This window comes from Dermacentor variabilis, chromosome 1 (genome assembly GCF_050947875.1).
Source record: "Dermacentor variabilis isolate Ectoservices chromosome 1, ASM5094787v1, whole genome shotgun sequence".
NCBI lineage: Eukaryota > Metazoa > Arthropoda > Arachnida > Ixodida > Ixodidae > Dermacentor > Dermacentor variabilis.
Window position 1 is genome coordinate 160,514,370 of NC_134568.1, and position 26,247 is coordinate 160,540,616.

Genomic DNA, 26,247 nt, shown 5'->3' on the forward strand with positions numbered 1-26,247 from the left:
ACGTATATTCAATTTTCTTGTTACGAGGTTTCGTATACACATACAGTGAACTTTTGTTTCCAGTGACACTCTTTTGCCCTTTATCAAGCTGTATCTTCGCATTTCTAATGTCCGAGGGCAAGTCAAATGAAAGTGAGCCAACCCACCTCACGCAATAATGGTTCGGTTCATTATCTGCGCGGCATGTGCATAGCACACAGGCATCTCTAATTTACAAAAGTAACATGCAGGTGTGAGGATAAATGTTCTTTAATGCTCTCATACACTGTATTGCACATGGTTGCGTGACATAATGGACGCTTCAAAAGTTGAACAGCATGGTGTCGCAAGGTTCTTGGCAGCTGAACGTGTTTCCCAAAAAGAAATTATTCGCCATATGGCTGCCTTTTATGTTGAACATAGCATTTCATTGGCCACTGTGGAGCGTTGGAACAAATGGTTCAAGAAGGACGTGAAAGTTGCAAAGACAATCCAAGACCGGGCCAAAGCCACCGTGCAATCACCCCCATCACAATTGCAAAGGTTGATGAGCTGATTAGACAAGAATGGAGGATGAGCACCGATGAACTGGAAGAGCATGTGAGTATCAGTCACGGTTTGGTTCACACCAATATTCATGAACACCTCGCTTATCGGCTCTTCTGTGCGCAATGGATGCCCAAGATTTTGAACCACCGCCAGAAAATGGAGAGGTTCGGCACCGCCTTGACTCATCTGATCCGGTATCACAATGAGGGTGACGCCCCAATGAGGGCGGGGACGAATCATGGTGCCACTACTACAAGCCTGAAACACGATGGCAAAGCTCACAGTGGAAACATTCGAATTCACCACCCGAAAGAAAGCAAAGGCCGTCATTTCCACCGGAAAGGTGTTGTTGAGCTTTTTTTTTGATCGTCAGGGGCCATTACTGATCGAATTTGCTGAACCTAGAGAATATAAATCGTTTCCGGTATTGTGAAACGCCGGATTGGCTGCATGTCGCAATTGAGATCAAACAACGTGGAAAATGGACGAATGGGGTCATCTTGCTCCACGACGTCGCTGATGTGGTTAACACAAAACTGGCAAAGTTCAAGTGGGAGACACTGAAACATCCGCCATACAGCCCTGACCTGTCGCCTTGGGACTTCCATATTTTAGGGCAACTGAAAAAACAGCTCAGGGGAACCTGATTCGTGTCGAACGACGACATGAAAGAGTCAGTTACACACTTCTTGAAGCAGCAACCCAAGGAGTTTTATGGGACGAGAATCACGCGACTCGTTAGTCAGTGGGGCAAATGCCTAAATACTCATGCAGGCTACTTTTAAATAAAGTTCCTCATTTGTCATATATTTGCATTTACCTTGCCCTCGTTTATTTTGCAGAACTGCTGCTTTTTATATGTCCTCTCTGTTGAGGCTTTAATTTTGGTGCAATTACAATACACGACCTGTGATAGCTGCTCCTACGCAATATGTTGGAACAAAGGACAGTGTTATTGAGATTTTTCCCTGGCCGTTGCATATGTACAAAAGTGTAAGCAAGGTTCTTGAATGACACAGTTTCATTGAAATATTTGTCCTCAACTTGTTCATTTAATGGACTTTACATTTTTCATATCAGCTGCATGCACTGCTTTGCTGGTTTCGAACTGATATAGTTCTAAAGTTCGTGTGATATTTTCTTTACTTATTAAATGGACAAAACATGAAAGCATTGACATCAGTTATTTCGGGCACAATTTTTGGGACATACGAGTATATTCTTTTATGAAAAATTACATATTTTGCTCGTCTTGACAGTGCGTAGCGTTCAAGAATTTGTTTGCAGCATCCTTGGCAATGGCAATGCAGTTATTATTCAGGTATTTGATCCCTTGACAAATGCCACAAGGAGCAGGCCGAGCTGCAACGTGAGCTCACCCCCCCCCCCCAACGAAATTTCTGGCTATGCCACTGCCTGTCATCAATCAGGTAATCGAGAAATGCGCAGAGTACAATCAGCCACTCTATATGGCTTTCATAGATAACGAAAAGGAATTTGATTCAGTAGAGATACCAGCAGTCATAGAGGCATTATGTAAATATCTTGGAAAATATCCACAGAGATACCACAGCTACCTTAATTCTCCACAAGAAAAGTAGAAAGGTACAATCGACTCCCGTTAATACGAAGTTCACGGGGACCGCTAAAAACTTCGAATTAAAAGAACTTCCAATTCAGCACAAAACACAAAAAACAGCACTTTATTTGTGGCGAAATCGAGTATTTTCTCTAAGAAAAATAGTCGGTCATCTTGCTTTGCTTCTTCTTGCCGAATCGCGATGCTGAAAGCAAGTTCTGCAGGCTGTAGATGTGGCGGAACGCTTCTTCCGCGTTACCTTCAGGGGCAAAGAAGCGCTCCGCAAGAGCAAGGCCCGCAGCTACATCGGCAGCCTTAGGTTGCGGCTCGCCTTCAACGTCATCGTCACTTTCCTGGGTCGCTTCCTGGGGCCGAATAATCTCTACAATTTCGCTATCCGTCAGCGCACCGCACGTTTCGACCGCCTTGTCTACGGCGACGTAATCTTCAAAATTGACGTCCCCGAGAGCATAACCAAAATCAGTGCTGTCAAGCTCGCTTGTTGACGCTTCCTCCGCTGAAATTTCAGAGGCATCCTCCGAAGAAGCTGCCACAAAACCGCAAGCCCTGAAGCAGTTTGCGATTGTTTCTTGCTTCACACGATCCCATGCTCGCGCCAACATGTGGATGGCACTAAGCAGGCTCACCTCGTACTTTGTGGAGCTATCCATACACAAAATCATGCGCTCGAGGAGGTGCCGCCTGTACAGGACTTTTAACATTCTTGATGATGCCTTGGTCCATTGGCTGCAAAACAGCCGTTGTGTTTACAGGCAAAAATGCGAGGCGTATTGCACTCAAGGCTGGCACATTCACGTGAGCACTGCAGTGATCGACAAGGAACAACACCTTGCGGTTCGAAGCAGCAAACTTGCGGTACAATTTGCTTATCCAGCTCTTGAAGATTTCGGCCGTCATCCACGCTTTTTTGTTCGCCTCATAGTCCACAGGCAGCGTCTTCACGCCTTTAAAACATCTCGGCTTCGCAGCTTTCCCGATCACAAGTAACCGACATCGTTCCGTGCCAGTCATGTTTGCCGCGATCAGCACCGACACTCTCTCCTTGCTGCGTTTGCCCCCAGCACAGTCATGGTCCTTGAATGTCAGGGTCTTCTCTGGTAGAAGCCGATAGAAGAGTGCAGTCTCATCAGCATTGAAGATGTCTTCCGGTCTGTATTCGGCGAGATATTCACGCAGCTTTCCGTCCTTCCACGTGGCGCATGTTTCCTGGTTAACGGACGCCTTTTCACCACACATGCTCTTGAAAACCAGGTCATGGCGATCTTTAAAGCGCGTCAGCCATCCATCTGACGAAACGAAGTCATCGATCCCCAACATTGCTGCAAGCGTTCGGGCTTTCATCGCAACGATGTCTCAGCTGAGAGGAAGTTTGTTGCTCCTGGCCTCCCTAATCCAAACCAGCAGAGCCTTCTCCAACTCTAGGTAAGCACCGGTGCGCATTCGCTTCCGAGAAGTCTTGAACTTGTAGTTCTCAAATGCATCCATTATTGTGCGCTTGTTCTTGATGTAGTTAGACAGCGTGTTCGGCTTGATCCCGTACTTCCGCGTTATGTCTTGTTTGGCGGCACCTCCCTTCTCAACTTCCTTCAAAACCTCGACTTTCGTTGCCAGGTCGAGCGTGCGATAAGAGCCACGGTTTGCCATGGCTATAAACTGCGCGACTAGGTACAGTCAATTCCGAATCACTCGTGGAACAACCTAGCCTACGAGCTTCCCGCACAAAGGCGCTCGACCAACACACGCCTCGACGTACGCTGCGCACGCTGCAAGAGTAATCTCGCACAATCTCGCCACTGCCAGTATGCAGCGCTGCGTACACCTATGGCAGCTGCGTGGCCTCCGCGATCAGCTCCGGCCACGCGCGGCAGCCGCACGTGGCCTCAGGCGGGAGCCGCTTCGCCTCCCGCCGGAGTTGATCGCGGAGGCCACGGCAGCCGTAGCAATGAATAATCGCGCCGCTCCAAGAAGGATGGCGTTGCGGGCGGCTGCGGTGGCGATGACACCAACGCGGAGCACGGAACTGTTGCAACACTTGAAAAATTGCACATTCTACCAAAGAATGACGGTCACCTCGAGGATCCCGGCTGAAAATTAACTTCCAATTAAACAATATTACTGGATGAGGACTTCGAATTATCGAGCGATTTCTTCTATAGGATTACATGCAAAACTGACGGGACCAGCACTTCACTTCTAATTAACCGAAAATTCCAATTAAGCGGCTTCGAATTATCGGGAGTCGACTGTACCTATAAAGAAAGGGGTCAGACAAGGAGACAATATCTCCAATGCTATTCACTGCGTGCTTGGAAGAAGTATTCAAGCTATTAAACTGGGAAGGCTTAGAAGTGAGGATCAACGACGCACATCTTGGAAACCTTCGGTTTGCAGATGAAATTGTTTTATTCAGCAACCCTGCAGACGAGTTACAACAAATGATTGAGGACCTTAACAGAGAGAGTGTAAGAGTGGGGTTGAAGATTAATATGCACAAGACAAACAATGTTCAATAGCCAGGCAAGGGAACAAGGGTTCAGGATCGCCAGTCAGCCTCTAGAGTCGGTGAAGGAGTTCGTTCACCTAGGTCAATTACTCACAGGGAACCCTGATCACAAGAAAGAAATTTACAGAAGAATAAAAATGGGTTGGAGCGCATACGGCAGACATTGTCAGCTACTGACAGGAAGCTTACTATTATGATTGAAAAGAAAGGTGTACAATCAGTGTATTTTACTGGTGCTAACATATGGGGCAGTAACTAGGGACAGACAAAGAAGCTTGAGAACAAGTTAAGGACCACGCAAAGAGCGATGGAATGAAGAATGTTAGGCATAACGTTAAAAGACAGAAAGAGAGCGGTGTGGATCAGAGAGAAAACAGCTATAGCCAATATTCTAATTGACATTAAGAGAAAAAAATGAAGCTGGGCAGGTCATGTAATGTGTAGGTTAGATACCCGGTGGACCATCAGGGTTACAGAATGGGTGCCGAGAGAACTGAAGTGCAGTCGAAGACAGCAGAAGACTAGGTGGGGTGATGAAATTAGGAAATTCACAGGTGCTAGTTGGAATCAGTTGGCGCAAGACAGGGGTAATTGGAGATCATAGGGACAGGCTTTCATCCTGCAGAGGACATAATATAGGCTGGTGATGATGACAGTTTACTAGTTGCAGACAGGCTAAAACACCTAATTTCTATCAAAGTTTTTATTTTAAGCCCAAATTGGCCCCTGCGGACTACACACAGGGTGTGGACTATAGACCGGAAGATATGGTACTGGCATTGGCGTAGCCAGGGCATAGCCCCCCCCCCCCCCCCCCAAGAAGAAATTTTTTGTGATGACTACCCCCTTCCCCTTTTCCCACAGAAGAGAAAGATTCAGGAGGTGGGCTCCGAAAGAGCGACATGGATTAAAGGGAAAGCTTGAATGTGAAAGTGAAAGGGGAGATGTGGAGGGGTTGTCATGGGGGCGGTCCCTTTTCCCATGCACACAACATTGTGGCCATACTTATGGAAGACCTCTACCTCATTCTGGGTCGTGTTAACCGTAACTGCTGAGGGGTGATAAGCGCTAAAAAATTCCACACACAGATAAAGATGGGATGAGTGCTTGCATACAGCTTGGGGGCATTGTTTCTCCCCACCAGGCCTTCATGCCATCGAAGAGCTTCTTATTTCTGCTACTTGACCGAATCGTCAGTGCAGAAGAAAAGCATTCCGAAAATATTGCGACTTGCTTGTCTAGGAAACACATTATAAGCAACCCCCCCTCTTTTTTCTTCCTTCTCTTGTCTCTAACTTTCATTACGTTGATAAACTTGACAAGAGCTTGCTTCTTTCCCTTGTCTATAACTTTCATTATGTTAATAAACTTGACAAGAGCTTGCTGTTAGGTTAGTTTGTACACGCTGGGAAGAATGAAAACAGGGCGAAAAATTGGGACAAGAAAGAAAGACCTAAAGACAGAATGCTGATTTGTGCACGGCAAAATACATCAAGGACAGGGGTGCTGGGCCAGGGAAGTTAAGAAACTACCACAACAAACAGGTGGATGGCCTCGAAGTCCACACAGAAACATAAATATAGGAATGTTAGCGGCCATGGCCACGTTCAATAACCTAGTGAATGTTGAGTGCGACAGTGACTAACGGAAAAGAATTTTAAGGAGGGGAGTGAGGTGATGGATACGAGAAAGGTGGGAGGGGGGCGATTTGCATGAAAGGAGTCAAGAACGAAGTTGGTGGATAATTATGGACATAGGGAGAGCCCGATCGCTCAACACCAGGAGGTCGTGGCCTGTTGCCTAGCTGAGGTTCACCTACCTCGTCGTAACACGTGCTACTTGCTGCGGAGAGCCCATTGTAACTAAATGTCTCTGCTATTTTCAGAATAGACGGGTGTCAGGAGACACGCACTTTGAAATCTCTTGGAGCTACTGGCCTATATTTTACTGCGAACTACCGATGCTGCAATTTTCACAAAGACTTCTAAGTAAGAAGCAGCCCTGCTTCGGACTGCCTGCCTCATCAATTCTCGAGTGGGATCAAATTACAATCTGCGTCACGTGATGACTACAATACCATGATCGCAAGTTACTTCCGAACATCTCTTCAAACAAGTCGGACAGCAGGTTACCTGAAATTTAGTGAAACTTGCATCTTATGATACTATCGAAGTTCTAGCGCAAAGCTTTGTTTCTGTATTTTTAATCTAAAATAACACAGCATGCCCACAACACCAAATGTGTGATAATAGTGCATGCCCTCTTCCATACAAAGCCGTGGTCGTACCACTCATTAGAAGATCTAGTTGGAAAACAATGGTTATCTCCACTGTTGCCTGGGCTGCAACAAGTCTGGCCTGCCAACAAGAAGACACATGACAGTGCGCTGTCGTGTTTTTGTTTGACCCCGTTTCTAGCAGTGTTCGTTTCTTTAAGTCAGGTACCAGCTATAGGTCATCGACAGATTATCTAAATGCATCAATTCATAAAAAAATTTTTTTTAATGTCAGCATTTGTAAAAATAGCATAAAGATGACGGCATAATTTGATGCAAAATGGCTGTACGCCTTAGCAATGAAAAGCTTTTGTCAGAAGTTAAGCAAAGTGTTGTTTCAGCAATGCAAAAACGTGCATCCTCATTGTTAATGCATTCTTGTCCGGAGAGTGCTAGGAGTTTGTCTTTGCGTGGCGCACAACCCACAAACCATCCCACCCACCCACACACACACACACACACAGAGGTGAAGGGGGGGGGGGGGGGAGAGTGGTACTGGTATGTGTAGAGGACCGCAAAGTGCATGGAACTATAAAGCAGCAGGAACATGTACATGTGCAAAAAGTGCCCATAAATATGACTGTTTTGCGATTGTGCATCACATAACTCTAAAACTATAACAAATACACAAAAAGTAGTGCAATATTTGAAATCTGCATAGAAAACTGAATACTTGACTGAATTTGAAACCTCTAATACAAGTAATAATAAAAAAAAGTTTCGAGGAGCGTCTCCCCTTAAAGGGACACTAAAGTGAAAAATGTTTTCTTCTGCATCAGTAAATTACCGTTCTACAACACCAAAAACACCACTCTTGCAACGCTAAGACGTTTGGTAAGCCAGGAAAAGTGGAAGAACGAAATACAGGTGGCGACGTCTACTTAATTTCCCGCACCTGGGGGCTACGACGTCTTGGATTTTGATGGCATCTTCTAGGGCCTACTAATTATATATAGCGGTACATATTGACTACATCGTGTTCTAAAGGAACCAAATATTAAACATGGCAAGTTTCGGGAACCTTTATTCCGCCAACGCGGCCCAAATGCGAAAACATACTTTGGAATCCCTGACGTCACGCTGACGTACTGGAGCTGGAGTTTCGGCGCAAAATTCAAATACTGATACTTGGACCTTCATTTTCTCATCTAATTATCAAACTATTTTTTGAAATGACTGCCTGCAGGGATCTGAAACAATGCTTCATTAGTCTAAACTGATTTATTGTTTCGCTTTAATGTCCCTTTAAGGTGACAAACTGCATCGAGCACAGACAGCAATCCAATTACACTGCTAAAGTCTCGCTGCTACCTGCATGTAGTCTTATTGAAAATTCCAGAGCAGTCAATGGTGTTTGTGTCAATTCAAGAACATTCTACAGAATTTGCAATGTGCGTACAGTCTGATAATAAAAGATTCATCTCTCTATGATGTGGCAACATTTCCAAAGCTTCTGGTGAAGAAAGCCACCTTGCACACAATAACAGGACCATGAAAGCCAATCACCAGCCAAAAATGAAATTATGAACACATGGCATTGCTCAAAACCACAAGTATGTTTCAAGAGGTCACATTTAGGCAAAATACTGCAGATACCACACAAAGTACTTTCAATGATACATTATGTAGATGCGATTACCTGCTAGAGTACGCTTGAGGACCATTTTTCATTACACATTAACAAAGTAAGGTTTTCAACACATTACGCTTAGTTAACCCTTTCAGGATCGATTTTTTTTCGCCATATGCGACCGCCCAGGGTCGATTTTTTTTTTTTTGCAGATTCCAATTCTTCTGAGGGACCTATTTCGAAAAAAAATTTACCATAACTTTTCTAAGGTGACCGCAAAGTGAGAAAAAAATATTTTGCATTGGTATATATGTACTGTTTATTTATGAATAATAGCAATAAAAAAAAGGACATAAACTTATAAGAATTAAACATTTGATGCATTGTTAGACACATAGTTTAAGGCTTAAAAAATATGCACACGAGAATATTTCGCGAGTCTCAAATGTTCCTCCTCTTACACTAATATTTACGTCCATAGCGTAATCGAACTGCGTAGGTGAGCACACTCAAGAAAACTGTGTGCCCGTCAAAAAAGTGAAACCTGTGACAAACTTCCGCTTATCTTCATCTTATCGCCAACCAGACGCAATTAGATTTTGCAAGTTTAAAAAAAAAATAAAGTAAAAGAAAAGGAAACACATGCATGGCGGCATCCTTCCTATGCGCACCCCTGTGAGCACTAAATGAGCAAGAAACAGGCAGTCTCCCTTTGAGCGATTAGTACCGAGATAGCTATCAGTTTTGCGAGCGTAAGAATCCGATACTGCTCGCAGAACAAAACCCAAACTGCCGCCCGCCAATGCGCGAGTGGTAGTATATAGACGCGCCGGAGCAAACTAGCTCTAAAACAAACCATGCAACGAAAACAGAGAGAGAGGCGTGAGAAAAATATTCCCTGTATTTCCACATAGTGGCAGCACATGCCAGGAAAGAAAAAGCTAGGAAATTGGCGCACTTTTTAAATGTACAGATGGTGCCATAAATATACGGCATCGACCATTTTGGGGTTGTTCGCGGCACCGTATATTTACGTCCTTGACCCTGAAAGGGTTAAAGAAATTCAAGGACATCTTTCCTTTGTATAAGGTAGCATTTTGAAGTAAAGTTACTATCATTATGCTGATACTTGAGTATTCCCCTATAGCATTAAGCATCACTGGTTATCTACTGATCATTGATTGCCTAAAAAAATTCCCTGCAATCCTGACAAACAGCTGCAGTGCTACCGTTGCAAAACTACAAGGCTAACCTGGCTTGCAGGCTGGCAGGTGGCACCAGCTCCTGGATGTAGTCCAGCTGGTATGTGTAGAGGGTCACAAAGTGCATGGCACTATAAAGCAGCAGCAGTGTGCGCATGACCCGATAGCCTGTCGCTAGTGGACGGTGCATGCCCAGCCATGTAGCCGACCAAAGAAATGCCACGAAGTAGGCAAGTGAACAGAGTGATGCATGCAGAATTCCTGCAGCTGCCATTAAAAGCAGCACTAAAAATTCACCCAAGAGCATGAGGAATGTGTGTCGTCGCCGATGCATACCACCACCACCACTGCGCGGAGTGTCATCAGGGGTGGCTGGAAAAGACAATAATAAAGAAGGAAGTCTTACTTTTTATTCCTGAAAAATAATGACATCAAAGGAAGACAACTCAAGGCAAGTCATACAAACAGGAAAGTTAAAGCACATGTCAAGCAATGAGACAAATACTGCAGATTATTAGACAGTACTATGTCATTAGCATTTTCATTAGCTTTTCACACAAAGCTCATCTTCACAGAGGACACACCTATATATACTTTTTACAAACTGAATTTTAATGGCTCTTATACATATCTTTGAAAGTCTGTTTCTTCCCTTTTGAAAATATGGTACGAACAGAAGCCATAGTCTAACAAATTGTTTCTTCAAACACACAGTCAGCCTGTGAGAATTACAGGTCCCAAATGTGCTCACCAAGCTTTTCACAGATCACCAAGGTAAATACAGCTGCAAATAGCACAACAAAGTCTAGGCCAAGAAGAGTGAGTGCCTCTGGTGCCTTGATTCCATCTGCCCGATGAAGCCCAGCCAGTGCTAGCAGGCGTTCTTGTAGGCCACAGCTGTGTGTGAAACAAGCATGGTAAATCACTGCAACAAGGGTGCTAAATACTGCTGCTATTATGCTTTTAAACCATAAGCAAAATAAAAACCCCACAATTAAAGCTAAAACCACGTCAAATACCAATCATACATGACAAGCTTACCATGCCTACAAGCATATATGTCCCAGTAACAACAAGCATCTGCACCTGTGGAAAACTTAATACAATGCAAAAAGGATGAAGAAACGTATGCACGCTAACATAATCGCCAAAGTAGCATGAAGAAATATATTCTCCAGGTGCAATCTGTGAATCCTTTTTACAACTAACATTTAGGGGGAATATAGAGACCGCTTTAGGCATACAGCCAAAGTAAACTATTATATATACTTAGTGCTTGTGTCACACTTTAATGAAACCAATTCAAAATACACTTCAAGTGCAGCATGGATTTAGGCATGAAGCATGTTATATCATGAATATCTGAGCTGGTGGTCCCATGGCACCACACGATACTGATGTGCACACTGGTCAGTCCAGTGTGCTGAACACTCGAGCCACATGGTTTCCATGCCATTGAAAGCTAGGTGCACTGAGCCCTCAATGGAATAAGAGGGGAGAGGAGGTAATAGGGAACCAATCTCTCGCAGAAGCAACAGCAGAGCACTAGGCTTATTCGATGTCATATGCAAATAAGCACAGAGTACAGGTGGATGGAAGGGCCAATTTCACGGTGTTTGCCCAGCTCTTGACAACATGGTCATGAAGCAGCTTTCAACCATGGCACCACGTTTACTCGGGCTTGCATAATCCGTTTGTCATACCATGTGACCGCTATCACAGATTTCCACCATGTAACTTGCTTCCTGCTTCACAGCCATAGTTGTGCTGCACTTGACATACATCTTTACCTTGTCACATTAAATATGATGCATAATTAGTGATTGGTAGTGCACCTGTGACAAAGAACATTCATACTGTGATTACGGAGTCAACAGCTATGCAAAAAGCAAAAACAAACAACATTTTTGAGTCTGTACTCCTTTCAGAAAAAAATAACTGACCCACCATCGCGGCCCAGTGAAAGTGGATGTACAGCAAAGCTGTTGAAAACCACCACTACAACTGCTGACGGGGGCATGCAATGCTTTATTGCTCAATTATTCCTCTGGCGCATTTTTCAGCCGCAGGAAAATGTAGACGTGCGGATTTCCCCTGTGCTGGAATTCCATGGCCATACGACCAGCAGCAGCATGCCGCCGCTGGTCGTACTGCCATTTCTTTTCCCTTTGCTGCTCCTCGGATTCACACTGCACCCCCACAGTCCTAAGTATGCGTCGCCTACCCATAGTGGTGCTGCAACAATAAAATCAGTTGCTAGGCTGGTTCTGTTATATATGAAAGGCTAATGACATCACTCCCCACGTCGCAAGCCGCCATCGCCGCACGGTGGCAGCTTGTGCAACACTAATAGTAACTGGGAAACGTATGCTGGGAGTGCTACGTGCTTCGCGCTGTTAGCAGGAGTGTCTTATCAATTATGTGGTTTGGATGCTTCTTTTGTGCTTGTTCTTTATTAAAACAAATGCTGTGCTGTATGTTGTATGCGCGATACCACAGCATGTATGCACTTTCGCTTCAATCGCTCAAGGTATTTTTTTTTCCATGAGGAAGCCGCCGCAAAAAATCCAGGCCAACCAGAGGCTAACAGCTTCACTCTAAAAAACATGAAAAAGTTAGAGCAAAGCCCACATTAAAACTAACCTCCCTTTTAGGCTGCTCCATGGCAATTATGATGTTACGAGAGAACTACAGATGTTGCTCCTTGCATGGATTCACATGGCTTCCTGCAATGCGCATAGGTTCCTCAAATCACACTACAGTGCAATGTTGTTTAAAAGAGAAATTAAGTTTAATATAATATTGTTATACAGGGTCCATTATGAAAGTAATGCGCATTTTCTGGGGAAAATAGATTTATTGACTGGACCTGCACAAATGGTTAAAATTTTTCAAAATACTCTCCACCTCCATCAATAGGTACACTTGCGGAGACGTGTCTGCCACACCTGGAAGACACCCCGAAAGTCATCGATGGGAATGTCTCTCAGGAATGCTGTAACATGCTTTTGGATGTTTTCCACGGTCTCCCAATGCTTTCCTTTCAGCGCTCTCTTCAGTCGGGGAAACAAAAAAAAGTCGTACAGAGCCAAGTCGGGACTGTAAGGTGGATGGGGGACCACAGGGGTGTTGCACACGGCCAGGAAGTTGGTAACGAAGGACGTATGGCTGGGGACATTGTCATGATGGAGTTTGACCGTGTCTTTAATGTCAGCCCTCACGCATGCGACCCGGCATTTCAATCTCTTGAGCACCTCCATGTAAAAGGCTGAGTTGACAGTTTCTCCCTGCGGGACAAACTCACCATGGACGATTCCTTGGGCGTCAAAGAAGACAATCGGCATTGTTTTGATGTCCGACTTGCTCATTCGCGCTTTCTTGGGGCAGGGGGATGATTTTGTGTTCCACTCGCTGCCCTGCCTTATCGATTATGGGTCGTGCTCGAACATCCAGAATTCGTCTCCGGTTACGACAGAGTTAAGTCCGGCCCATTCTGAATCAAATCCAACAATTCTTGGCAACACAAAGACTCGAAGCTCTTTCTGATTTTCCATCAACACTTTCGGCACAGACTTCGTGCAGACCTTGTGCATTTGCAGATCCTCGGTCACTATCCCATGTACCGCAAATGTGGACATGTGTAGGGTAGAACCCTCGCCACATTTTCCGAACGGTTTTACAGCGCTGCCATGGATACTTGCGTCATAATAAAATCATGCGCATCACTTTCATAATGGACCCTGCATTCCTAACAAGGCAAAATTTTTTTTATAAGATTCAAAACCTTTTCCTTTTTTAGGCTTGTAGCACAGCTCAGAAAGAGCAAAAAAGGAAGGAGGTAGGGGTAATGAAAGGGAACGGAAAACAGAGTGAGCGCTAACTTCCAACTGATGGTTTATTTCGTGACACAGAAGGCTACTTATACACTCGGCAAACCATGTGACTTGCACAGCACTGCAAACTGTGTGGTTGCAAACCCGTCTTAGAGGAATGCCTCATTCTTGGTCGTAGTCGTAATCAGCTCACAAGAGAAATCATCGAAGCAAAGGCTATCATTAGTCTGGGCCATGCATGTGTAAGCTCACCTTCATTATCATTATCAAGCAATGAATTGGCGTATCTCCGACTGCAGCCACAGGCTGTCTGATTATGTTGTCACATGGTTACTATTGATTTTGTTGCTTGGTTTTTGCAATTTCTTGAAGTCACATGGTTTGCCGAGTGTATAAGTAGCCTTCTGTGTCACGAAATAAACCATCAGTTGGAAGTTAGCATTCACTCTGTTTTCCGTTCCCTTTCATTACCCCTACCTCCTTCCTTTTTTGCTCTTTCTGAGCTGCGCTACAAGCCTAAAAAATTCATGACATACCAACTCGCCCAAACTGCCGTGCTTTTGACTTTTCCTTTTTGTTTTACAGGCAATACTGAGCAAGTAATTAAGCTGAATTTTGATTCAAGCCAACTTTCTTTTCTCAAGCAACACAACCACAATTAATAATAGAGCACCACCATGAGGCAAACAGTATCACACTAGATTTTGCTTTTTATTTTTCAACTGGTTTTACACCGCACCTACAGCAGCAGCTTTGGGAACAGCAACTTAAAACAAAATCCCACTACAGCAACCGCAGTGAAAACTGGCTCACTGGTGCAGTCCTGGAAAGCATAGTGCACCATTAGCACAACATTTTAAGACCTTCCATACTTCCCATTACTGTCAGGGACTTTGTGTCAGGGCAATGCGTAACGAGTAAAATGGGAAGCAGCAAGTGTTACAGTGCTAGTGACATGCACTGAAGACCATGAAGAACAAGGTTAAGGCACTTTACGTAGAAACATAATCAGGACAAGCATGCACCTCCTTAACAAGTGGCTACTTCTAAAAGGCCCATTAACGAAAAGCAGTGTACAAAGCACAAAGTAGTGCTTGCAGCAATGTTCCATCAATGGCAGGGCAAAGCAGTTTTTCTAACCCAATGGAATAAAAATAACCAATGGATTTTAACATTTTGAATGCCAACCCCTGTGCGCCCTATGCCAGGTTTTCTAGGGATGTATTCTGTAACGATCACTTTCGGCAATACTATCTCCTTGGCCACGCCTTTGCAAACGGTGCGCGCCCACTGCTACTTTAGCAAAATCGGATGAGCTGATTGGCTGGTTCAGCAATTCATCATCTGATTTTGCTCAACCAGCCATGACGGTGATACTATCACCGAAGTGTCACTGTTGCCGAAAGTGATCGTTGCAGAAAACGTCCCATGGCTTTTTGAGGTACTCATGTAGACTGAGTACAGTGGCCAAATGAACATTTAACATTATTCTTGTAGCTGTTGAAATGTAAAACAATTTTCCAGACGTTTGCATAGTCTCGGTGCACAAATGAGACACATTTGGCAGACACTGTTGCAACGTACCACATTTGCCATGGAAAATGGAGAATATTTAAGACTGCGTCTCACTGTGAACAGCATGATGTAAATAAAAGCATGTTAGTTAATCTCAACAACACATTAAAACAACCAAACAATGAGGATGAGCATTTCACCTTTCATCTTCTTATCCCTAGTGTTGCTAGGACAGATAATATGGCATGTGAGTAATGTGTAAAAAAATGAAATTTTGGGGACAGCAGGGGCGTACTATCCCCAAGACATAGATGGGTGCACTTGTGTGTAGCAGTGCAAATATCATATATTTAAATAAGCTGTTCCATGCTTGATAATAAGTGGCTTACCTGTCAGCAAAATTGTGCTCTTTGCTGTAGCTTTGTGTTGATAGCAATACTATTTGGTAGACCACTTGGGCCATACAAAACAAAGTGCTTGCCCCTACAACTGTCTTGAGGTAGCAGTTTGTTCGTACTGAAAAACACAAGACCATTTCAAAGTCATACTAAGACAAAAGGCTGGCTCAAAAAGATACAGTAGACTCTCGTTAAGACAAACTCAGTTAAGCCAAAATTCCCGCATATAACGAACAACATGATAATGTTTGTTTGGTTTTCCACAGACTCAATGGCAAAAAAAATCCGCTTAAGATGAGCTGCCTCAGACGTGCTCTTCGGTTAAGATGAACATTTGGAGTGACCGCTACCGATCCTGGAGGCTACAGTGCCTCAATGCGCCACGCGCAGGGATGCGCGCATCAAGGCACCCTACCGGAGGCCTGCAGCGTACATCGCCCATGGACAGAGGCGAAAACGAGAAGAAAACAAAAAGAGACAATGATGTTTCACTTCGTGAACGAGGGTGATGCGCAAGCATATGGGTGCTATTTTTTTATTATTATTATTATTTTTTTTTTTGCCCTGTTGAAGTGACTCAACTAGCCCGTTTCTTTTACCTTTAAATTGAATTGCCCATGTATAACTTACCGTGTTTTGAAAACTCTGTAAGTTCTGTTGAACTTTTGTTGTTTCTTCTTTCTCATGTCGGGTAAAAAAAAAATCTTTTGTGAAAGTTCATAACTGTTCTGTAAAACCTTCCCCCCCCCCCCCCCACTGTAATGCCTTTTGGTGCCTGTGGGTACTGAATAAATAAATAAATAAATAAATAAATAAATAAATAAATAAATATAGCGCATACTAAGCTATCAGCCCTCTGTGTGCTTAGATTGTCCACATCGCAGATTGTATTCATAAGAGGGCTTACGCGGCCACGCCATACGCAGCGGTCGCCAGAGTAGAACGCTCCCTTGTGAACATTCCCTTACTAACTAAATTAACAAGCATAGTGTCAGCACACACAGGCAAACGAACACATCACACTCAATGACTGTGGACACTCGTCAAAATGCTGGTGTGAGGAATCGTGGCAGCAGGAGCGAGCAATGTGACCTTCGCGCTGTGTATCGCTTCAATGCAAAGTCAGTGGCGAGAACACAGCACACGCAAAGCTACGAGTCATCGGCCCACCTAGACTGAGCCCCCAAAGCAGGTCGCATACAACATCCCTCTCCCTCCCCTCCCCGGTGCCATGTGTGTGACAGAAGATGGCACACTCCACCCCTCCTTTCCACCTTTGCACATGCGAGATTGAGCCGCCATCGTCAGCTCACCGTCGCACACTTTCACTCGCACACATAGCGTACAGGACGCAAGGATGACGTTATCATGAGAGGAACCCGGTACATCTGTATGGCAAACGAAACCTGTAGCAACTGTCAGAGGAGGTCAACCCAGCGCTCCTCCGCCTGCCTTCCACCTCTACAATGCTTCGCCTTGTTTCTCCTTTCATGCTTCACTCAACATCACCTAGACTTCTCTCTAGGTTGCGTTGCTTTGCCACGTGCTCAGCGCGTTCCTTCGTACTTTCGCTAGCTCAGAGCCTGCACCGATGACCTGTGAGGCACCAGATGCCTGCTTTAACTCCCTAGTGAACATTTTCCAGCAGCACGAAGGCATAGAATTTTTAAGGTCATTAGGTGAGATGACATCGTTTGAGGCTGCTCGCAGATTTGCACAGAATCGCCAAACATCCATTACGGGCCGGATGAAACCAAGCAAGAGTACCACTTGAAAACAGTTTTCTGTTAAGCTCAGCTAAACAAATGCATTTTATGTCACTTTTCCCCCATTTGAAGTCTACTTCATTTACCATTTTGAAGGAAGATATTTGGATGCACCTAGTCAGTTGCTAATTATCCTTCCGATAAGACGAACTTCTGTTAAGATGAACAAATTTTCATGGTCCCTTCGTGTTTATCTTAAAGGGAGTCTACTGTGATCTCAAACTGCTTAAAATATTTAAGCTATCCATTACGTAGTTGTCATGCAAGTTTGCCAAATTTGGCACTTCTTTAAACTTTGTAAATGTTTCCTACAAGACCTCTCTTTTGCTCATTCCAGCCCTGGTTATTCTGCCAACACACAAAAGTCATAACCATTCAACTATGCAACATAGAAGTCTAACAGACAAGATTTCTACTACACAGAGAAAGAGCCAACACCCATCTGGTACTGTGATGGTACTGGTAAGTGCAAGACATGGCCACAATTCACAGGGCACTACGTGTACTTCTGCCACAACACTGATTACATAAGCCAGGCGTCATGAGCCTTATCCAGACCATTTTCTGCAACCAGCTCTTGGAAAAGGATGCCATAAAGTGGCTGCTCGGACAACGAAAAAGACTTCCTCCAGAGAAAAATGCAGATCACATCTTAATAGAGAAAATACAGAGGTTTAATGTCAATCTGAGTTACTTTCTGGCATGGCATTTCAAGACATTCCATATATTGTACAAGTGAAACCTTGCATGACATGTAGCCACTTTTAACAGCACAGTAAATTCACACAAAACAAAATAATTTTAGTGGGCTTAATTAGTTTGGGTCTCAAAACAAATCAAATCAACAAGAGTCAGTGTCAGATAAGTTCACATACTGAAGCTCAGATTCACAAGGCAGTGAAGTTTATTTGGAAAAAGCTTGCAATTAGTCGCTTCTGCACTGCAAAAAACACAGAAAGCATAATGGTGATTTCAAGCTGAATGCAGACAAGTTTCTCACCATGACCCGTGCAGTATAACATGTACCCAAAGCACTCAGTAGACTTTCAACAGTTGACGCATATGGAATCGCTGCCTCTGAACCTTCAACTGCTTGACACATCAGCATCACGCAAGCTTCATACTTTGCCTCATATCATATCTTCCATTTCTTTTTCCTCTGGCAGTGTGTCATCCTTTCCCTCTCTCGTCTACCCATGTGAATACATCTGCACTTGTGTTTTCTATTTCAACTTTGCTTTTTACACTCCCTTTAGGTTTTCTGTTTGTCATGTAATGCCTTGAAAGCATACAATTTGGCAAGACCACTCCATCATGGCTACTGCTGTTCCACTGCAGAAAGACGGTTCCTGCAGAACATTTGACTGACTCAAGGACAATTCAAGGATTTCAAACATGCTGAAGGCCGAAATTCAAGAAGGGGGAAAGTAACTTGAGGCAACGCACAAAAAAGCACGAGGACAAGAGAAGGAAACGAAAACACAGCGCATCAACATCTTCAGCATCTTCCGTCTCTTGTCCTCGTGCTTTTTTGCACTTTGCCTCAAGTTATGCAGTACCAACTAGCCCACGAGTCTGTTCTCTTAGGGAAAGTAACTTCATCAATATACGTCAACTAACGAATTCGAATCTCCTTAGTAGTAGCAATTTTTTGTAACTAAGGATCCGCCGAGTTGAACAGGTGCTTCAAACTTTTCAGGTGGCTTTTCAAAGTAAAATAGCTGAACTTGCACACCACTTCACTCACATGTGATGCACACCTGTGGCTGCATGAACAGTGTAGATTTCACTTATTTAAGACTTTCCTCCCAGCGCTGCTAAACCCTAGGGCTTGAATATGGGGCCACAATGGCTATGATGTCAAAAAGCAAAACAACGAAAATTGTGGCATGGCTTGGTCATCAGGTCTGGCTTTGTCCAGCTCTATGATGGCAATAGATGCAGCCCTACATTTTTGAAATATTTAAACAAGCCTGTCATCAGTGGTTGTGGACACACTGTACTGTAACAATGATAACTCTTAAACTGGAATACATATATATGTTATCATTTCTGGACAACGTAGCAAAAATGTGGAGTTTATTTTTTTGAATGTTTTGCTTTGCAGAAGTTGCCCCAATTCTTGTTTTCAAGGAATTCAAGGAATGCATTTATTTTCAAGACTCTAATGTAAATTTTGATGGCCACACTATTTTTGTTTTCCATAAGTATTTATCTTTAAGTGGGATCAGCATATAAAGGAGTGATACCAAGAAGACGTGTAATAAACAAATATTAAAAGGACCCAATGGTAGTAGAAATGAGCAGGTGGATCACGAAAATGAAACAAAAATCCAATCAAAGGCTTTTTTTTTTAACCATAACAGGGAGTAACTACCACAAGAAAAGGAGATTTTTTTATGACAACAAGGAGTCAACAACACAGAGAAACAGGAGTATTGGGGTAAATGAGGCAGTGAAGTAGTAGCCAGTTACACCACTTGAATGTTAAAGAGCTACTATGCGCAGATACCCAAAAAACTTACCTATATTTGTGTTCCTGGAATTTGGTCCAGGAACTAATGGATTGGCCAAGAGCAGAAGTAAGTACACAAAGGAGAACACATTGTAGCGAAACAGCACCGCTGCAACAAAAATAAATAGTGAATGCGATTTTCTGTCACCATAAATGCAGTAATTATAAACAAGAAAGCACCTTGAGCAGCAGCAAAGAATAAATGTAGAGCTCAAATCTAAAGTCTAGTCCATCATCATCATCCTATTTTATGTCCACTGCAGGACGAAGGCCTCTCCCCGCGATCTCCAATTACCCCTGTCTTGCGCCAACCGATTCCAACTAGCACCCGCAAATTTCGTAATTTCTTCGCACCACCTAGTCTTCTGTCATCCTCTACTGCGCTTCCCTTCTCTTGGTACCCATTCTGTCACCCTAATGGTCCAACGGTTATTTACTCTACGCATTACGTGACCTGCCCAGCACCATTTTTTTCTCTTCATGTCAATTAGAATGTCGTCTATATCCATTTGCTCTCCGATCTAAACTGCTCTCTTTCTGTCTCTTAAAGTTGTGCCTCGCATTCTTCATTCCATCGCTCTTTGTGCAGTCCTTAACTTGTTCTCAAGCTTCTTTGTCAGTCTCCAAGTCTCTGCCCCACATGTCAGTACCGGTAAAATGCACTGATAACGGTAAGCTTCCAGTGAGGACCTCACAATGTCTGCCGTATGCGATCCAACCTATTTTTATTCTTCTGTGAATTTCCTTCTCATGGTCAGGATTCCCTGCAATTAGTTGACCTAGGTGAACATACTCCTTCACAGACTCTAGAGGCTGACTGGCGATCCTGAATCCTTGTTCCCTTGCTCGGTCATTCATCATTATCTTTGTCTTCTGCATAATTAATTATGGGGTTTTACGTGCCAAAACCACTTTCTGATTATGAGGCACGCCGTAGTGGAGTACTCCGGAAATTTCGACCACCTGGGGTTCTTTAACATGCACCTAAATCTAAAAGTACACGGGTGTTTTCGCATTTCGCCCCCATCGAAATGCGGCCGCCGTGGCCGGGATTCGATCCCGCGACCTTGTGCTCAGCAGCCTAACACCATAGCCACTGAGCAACCATGGCAGGTTGTCTTCTGCATATTGGATGATAATGGTTGCAATGATGAGTATTGCGATGCAGACCAAAAATACACATTTTCGAGCTCTTTCTTTAAGTGGAGCCAGAATGCGAGGCACATGTGACTCAGCATTTGTACATACTTATCTGGTGTATCACACACAAAAGAGGAAAAAAAGAAACTTGCAGGTGTATGCCAATAAAAAACAGCAAAGCTGTATAAGCGAGTTATCACACTTTTTGTCAGAAGTACTAGGCAATGCTGGTTGTTTTTAGTGGTGACTCATCACCACTGCTACCTCCACATTCTTACCGATGCCCTGATCATATGGCCACTTTGGGGCTCCCAAGGAGGCTGCACTGCTGGACCATGCCACCAGCTTTCACCACTGAAGCCATACGAACCCCTAGCTGACCACCCAGTCACCTGGGTTTCCCCTACACTCCAGCCACCATTAATGACTACAAATACAAATATCATTATAATCCAGTTATATAAATATGCCCCAGCTGAACACTTACACCAACATGAGAAACAATGCTTAATTAAAATGTGCTGAAGGAAAAATGAAAGAAAAAAAACATTTGTTTCAAAGCTAGTCTGATGTGCTCAATTGTTATTACCTTCACCACAGTTCCTGAAGGCTAAAACAGAAAATGCCGTGAATTATTGAAGTTTCAGCAACAGAACATGGTGTTTATTTTGAAGGCTTAAATTTCCTACTCAGTATAAGCCACCGTATTAAACGTACAATTCCATCAAAAGCAACTTTTTGGTGAAAACAGTAGGCTTTCAGATATAGCTGCTAGCTCAAGCAATAAAAATGTCTCATTTTGGCATGGAACATAAGGTGTACTAACGCATGATTTCACTTCTGTAATGCATGTTACAAATAAAACATTATAAAAGCTAGATAAAAATGTCAAAGTACCGCTAAGACAGCCTAGTTTTAAAACACCCCCCCCCCCCCCCTGACTTCCACTACCTATGTTTCTTCCTTATCATGGACCAGTGAACCCAAGAAACAAATTCCAGCAAGTGTAGACCTTTGAATATAGCTTCATGAAAAAGATACATCCTCTGCATAAAAAGTAATGCATGTTCATCCAGGTTAACCCTACAACTTGAAATCTAGAGTTGTACCATTAGCACACAGCACCAATATCAGCAAATACAAGTATTACTCATCCATGCCACAGCCCCTTTCGCTCTGCTATGGCAGTGAACTGCGCTCAACGACTCATTCAGGGCACACACTCGAGAATGGAGGCTAATGTGTTTTATCTGATCGTTTACAATTTGTTCGTTATGATGAATTCACTCTCTTACATTCAACTCAAGATTATACATGTGTTGAGGAAAAGCCTCTTTCACAGAACATGTTCATTGATGTTCTCAGTGCATATAAAAAATGAATTGTAGATTTACTATTTTTCCAAACAGGATCTTACTTACAAAAATTTAGTGAAATAAAAGACAGGACAAAATTTTGCACATTGTATTCTGAACTAGGCTAAAACACTTTTAATACATAAAGTACAGAAGGTTGTCACACATACCTAGCAACAAAACAAGAGGAAGTGCAACTCTAAACAGCACTTGGCAAACAACTGCTTTGACCATTTTGATGCTTCTTGCAACAACAAATGATAAAATGTGTTTTGAAGGACAATTGAAGACCTCCTTTGTCCCTTCCTTCAGCTTAACAGGCACATTCTGCTTTTCCAAGCTTCATGGACGACATCACAGTGTGCCCAATGCTGCAAGAAAGAAAAAATAAAAAAAAGGAAAAGAATACTGTTACGATTTGTTGTGCATGTCACCCAGATAAGAGGGGCATGGTCTTGTAGTTCTGACAACAGCAGAAGTGTGCTGAACATTATGCCATGCCATAAGATCAACAGCTGCCCCAAAAAGTAAAATGAATACGAGTTTCATTGTAAATGCTGCATCTACACTAGTTACATCCAGCATTAAAATACTTGAACAGAACTGAAACTTAGTCTATATAGCTTGAACTGCAATACAAGAAGCAACAGTGCTGTATTGCTGTAATCCTTTCCTTTGTGTTGTGCGTTTTTGTGCTACAGACTTTTTCATTTCTTTTATAAAGGTATTAAATATAACACTTGTAAAAATATAACAGGTTTGTTAATTACCGGGCACTCTTCTCTTTTATTGTATAAGCGTCAATAAGAGCCACCAAAAAAGGAGCAAAATCTAAAATAAGGCAAGAAGGCCAACAATTTACAAACTTGGTGGAATTGCCCTTTTAAAGCAGGTGACCCAATAATTGTATAACTGAAGTATTACAGACAGCATGCAGCATAGAAACAATAGTTCTCTTTTGCTCAATCATTTTTCTTAGTCCTAGATGGTATGTAATAATGCTACAAAATTTTGCATTTCAGCCTTCACTCTACTGATTGTGTGACAGTTGTAAGAAAGAAATGTGTCAAATTCTTGCATTTGTAATGATTTCGCGATCATCTCAATGCTCCATTCCATTTTCCTTTCTTCTTTCCTTATGTGTCACGTCGAGTGGCCAATCCAAGCGATAACAGGAGCACAATGGTGTATGGGCCACATCAGAATCAAAGACTCGGGGCAAGAACAACACAAAATAAGATGGACCATTAGAAAATATGTTGCCACACTATAGGCAAATGCCTATTTTTTTTTTTCTGTGTCTCCATGCCACGCACTTACATGTAAGAACAAGTGTTACAAATTACATTTATCAGGCAGTTTATGATGTTTGTACCTAAAAACCTAAAGATGCCCTCTAACATAGGCGGAGAGTTTTCATTTTTCCGAGAAGGGAGGGGGACCAATTTTCCGACCCACACATATATATATATATATATATTTCTTGCACTTGAAGAAACTTTGTATGACCTCGAAGAATTGAGCACTGAAGTGATGGCGTTATATAGTATATACAAGACCTCATAGTAGGAGATAGTTCAATTTCACAGCCTGAGTCCTCTTGGTGGTGTAATCGTCCTTCGTGTAATTGTCGCATACTTGGCTATCACTAATACTGCTTCACCTTTCCGGCGAAACTGCAGCCTCTCTTTTTTTCTGCGAGTCCGAGTATAAGCGCTGCTGCGCATGACTGCTGTTGATTCTGATTTCGAGTAAATCTGGCTCGGCCTCATTTCGGTTACTGAGTGAATTATACAGTGTTCCCCAAATATCATGCACCAAGACTTAAAGAGCAGTTGCGTTACTTGAAGGAAACCTAGTGCATATTGTTCGTGGTACAATGGAGTAGCCTACAGTAATTCTTTTGTTACTGAGATTTAATTCCATAATTGCAATTAATTATCTAAATTGAGAGGTACTCTCCTTATTTTCAAAGTGTCAATGAGGCATCTGTAGGCACGCCAAAATGACATCTAACTGCAGTGTTTTCAGTGACGTACTAATTGCATACAAGTTTTTCCGACTGGCAAAAAACCCTCACGAAGTATGAAAACTACCACGTGAGTGCGCTGCAACCCACATCATAAAGCAGTGCCCTCAAATAAGCTGATTGAAAGCAACTGCTTTGCCTGTCGCAAACCCGAAGAGACAGTGCGTTACCTTGATAATGGTACGGAAGAAGCACCAACAGCAGGCTTCGCAGCTACTCCTTCCTCTCATTTCAGCATCACACTTATTATCCGTCTCTCAAGGCCAACTCATCACATTGATAACAAAAGCCCCTTGATAATGCAGCCAAAGCGCCGCTCTGACCACGCACGAAATGCGAGAAGCAATGTAATAAATAGACAAAGAATGTTTCAAAATTCCGGCTTTGCTCGCACCACATCGAAAGAGGGGGTGCAAAGCTATATTTCGTGCCAGAAACTTGCTTTAGACCAAAGCCAGATTAAAGAGACAGTTTTATTTTTCATGAAAGTGTATACGTGCTGCAAAAAACAGGTTCGTGTCAAAAAAGTAAAAGCAAACTAAACAGACCGGGAAGCGACCAACGTGTAGAAAAAAAGTGAAAACCGATGCGTTCAAGAAAGTAAATATACCACTTCTAATGAGTCGAATTGACAATCAGGATGTCTCGACACACACACACACACAAAAAAAAAGGACATCAGATTTCAGCGTGCACTTATCTATGGATTCGTAAGCTCCGCTGAATACCAGCCTAGACATGCTCGAAAAGGTCTCCTTTTGCAGCTACGCAGTACTATGCCTGTTTTATCACATCTTCAGCGGCTTTCTTGATGACCGATGCCAGAATTCTATGGCAGACATCCGTTATCCTTGCCTTGAACTAATCTGACATCCGTCTCAATCATGTAAGCACAATCTTTCACATAACCCTAAAGAAAGAAATCAAACGGAGAGAGGTCAGGTGACCTAGCCACCAATTTACAGGCCCGTGACTTCCAATCTATTGTGCATGAAAAGTCACACCCAACCAGTTTCGTGCTCGGCTGCTGCTGCATGCAGGTGCCCCATCTTGCTGATACCGCAGAAGTGGAAGACGTGACAGCGGGACTTTGCTGAGAAACTCATCCACCACTCCTTCAAGGATTTCGTTCACGTAATGCTGTCCAGTCAGTGTGTGATCGAAGAAGATGGTACCGATTATTGCACTGGCGTAAATTCGAAACCACACATTGAGCGACCACTGGTACTGGCGCCGATTGCACTTTACTTAATGTAGATTGGAGTCCCTCCAATAGTGTGCATTATGCAAATTTACCTAAGCGTTTCTGCGAAAACTGGCTTCATCTGTGCACATGATCTTGCTCAAAAAGTACGGAGACTCATCGTCCTTTGTGAGGACCCAATTCGAGAAATCGAGACGATTCTACAGGTCCCTATCTTCTAAGCTCTGTTGCTGTTTAATGTGGTACGGGTGAAAGGCCGTCATATAAAATCCTTTAAACTTATGACTTGGAAATTGATACCTGGGCAGCCACGTCCCACACGCTACCACGAGGGTTTGAGGCCACAAATGCTAGAAGATCTGTGCGTAGGCTAGGATTCAAAGATGGAGTCCTCTGCCACTGTTTCTTGAAGCTGCCGGTTCGTCTCCGGTTTTCATAATTTCTGATGATAGTCGATGCATTTGGGCTACAGCCATACTTCCATGACTGATTTATATATTTGCGGCCTTTCTCTTGTTGCCATTTGCAGGTCCCAAGGCAAGGATCATGTTTACCTTCTGCTTAGTAGAGAAAGAGATGGCGACTGGGACGAAACAAAACGCACCTTTAAACCTATGCACTGACGTTATCAATTCACTTTTGTGGTGATAGGTTTGAGCAAAAAAAAAAAGAAAAGAAAGAAACATCCATGCACTTTATCTATGCTAAGACAACAGCTATCGCAGCTTGTTTCCAACTAACACCAAACGTGACATGTTACTTCGGCCGGAGCATGGCAGATAAGGCACTGGCTTGATCACGTTTTTATTTATTT

General features: G+C 43.2%; 1 protein-coding gene across 4 annotated transcripts in view; it reads right to left on the reverse strand.

Annotated features, from left to right (window-relative positions):
• Piezo (piezo type mechanosensitive ion channel component) overlaps window positions 1–26,247 on the reverse strand; it is a 242,465-nt gene that overhangs the window by 206,292 nt on the left and 9,926 nt on the right. For all 4 annotated transcript variants that reach the window (XM_075698593.1, XM_075698600.1, XM_075698578.1 and 1 more), the window contains 5 exons: window positions 22,371–22,571; window positions 19,716–19,814; window positions 15,416–15,542; window positions 10,430–10,575; window positions 9,729–10,050 (listed from right to left, as the gene is read on the reverse strand). In XM_075698593.1, coding sequence (XP_075554708.1) covers window positions 9,729–10,050; window positions 10,430–10,575; window positions 15,416–15,542; window positions 19,716–19,814; window positions 22,371–22,434 — 758 coding nt within the window. In that variant the 5' untranslated portion in view covers window positions 22,435–22,571. The remainder of the gene's footprint in view (window positions 1–9,728; window positions 10,051–10,429; window positions 10,576–15,415; window positions 15,543–19,715; window positions 19,815–22,370; window positions 22,572–26,247) is intronic.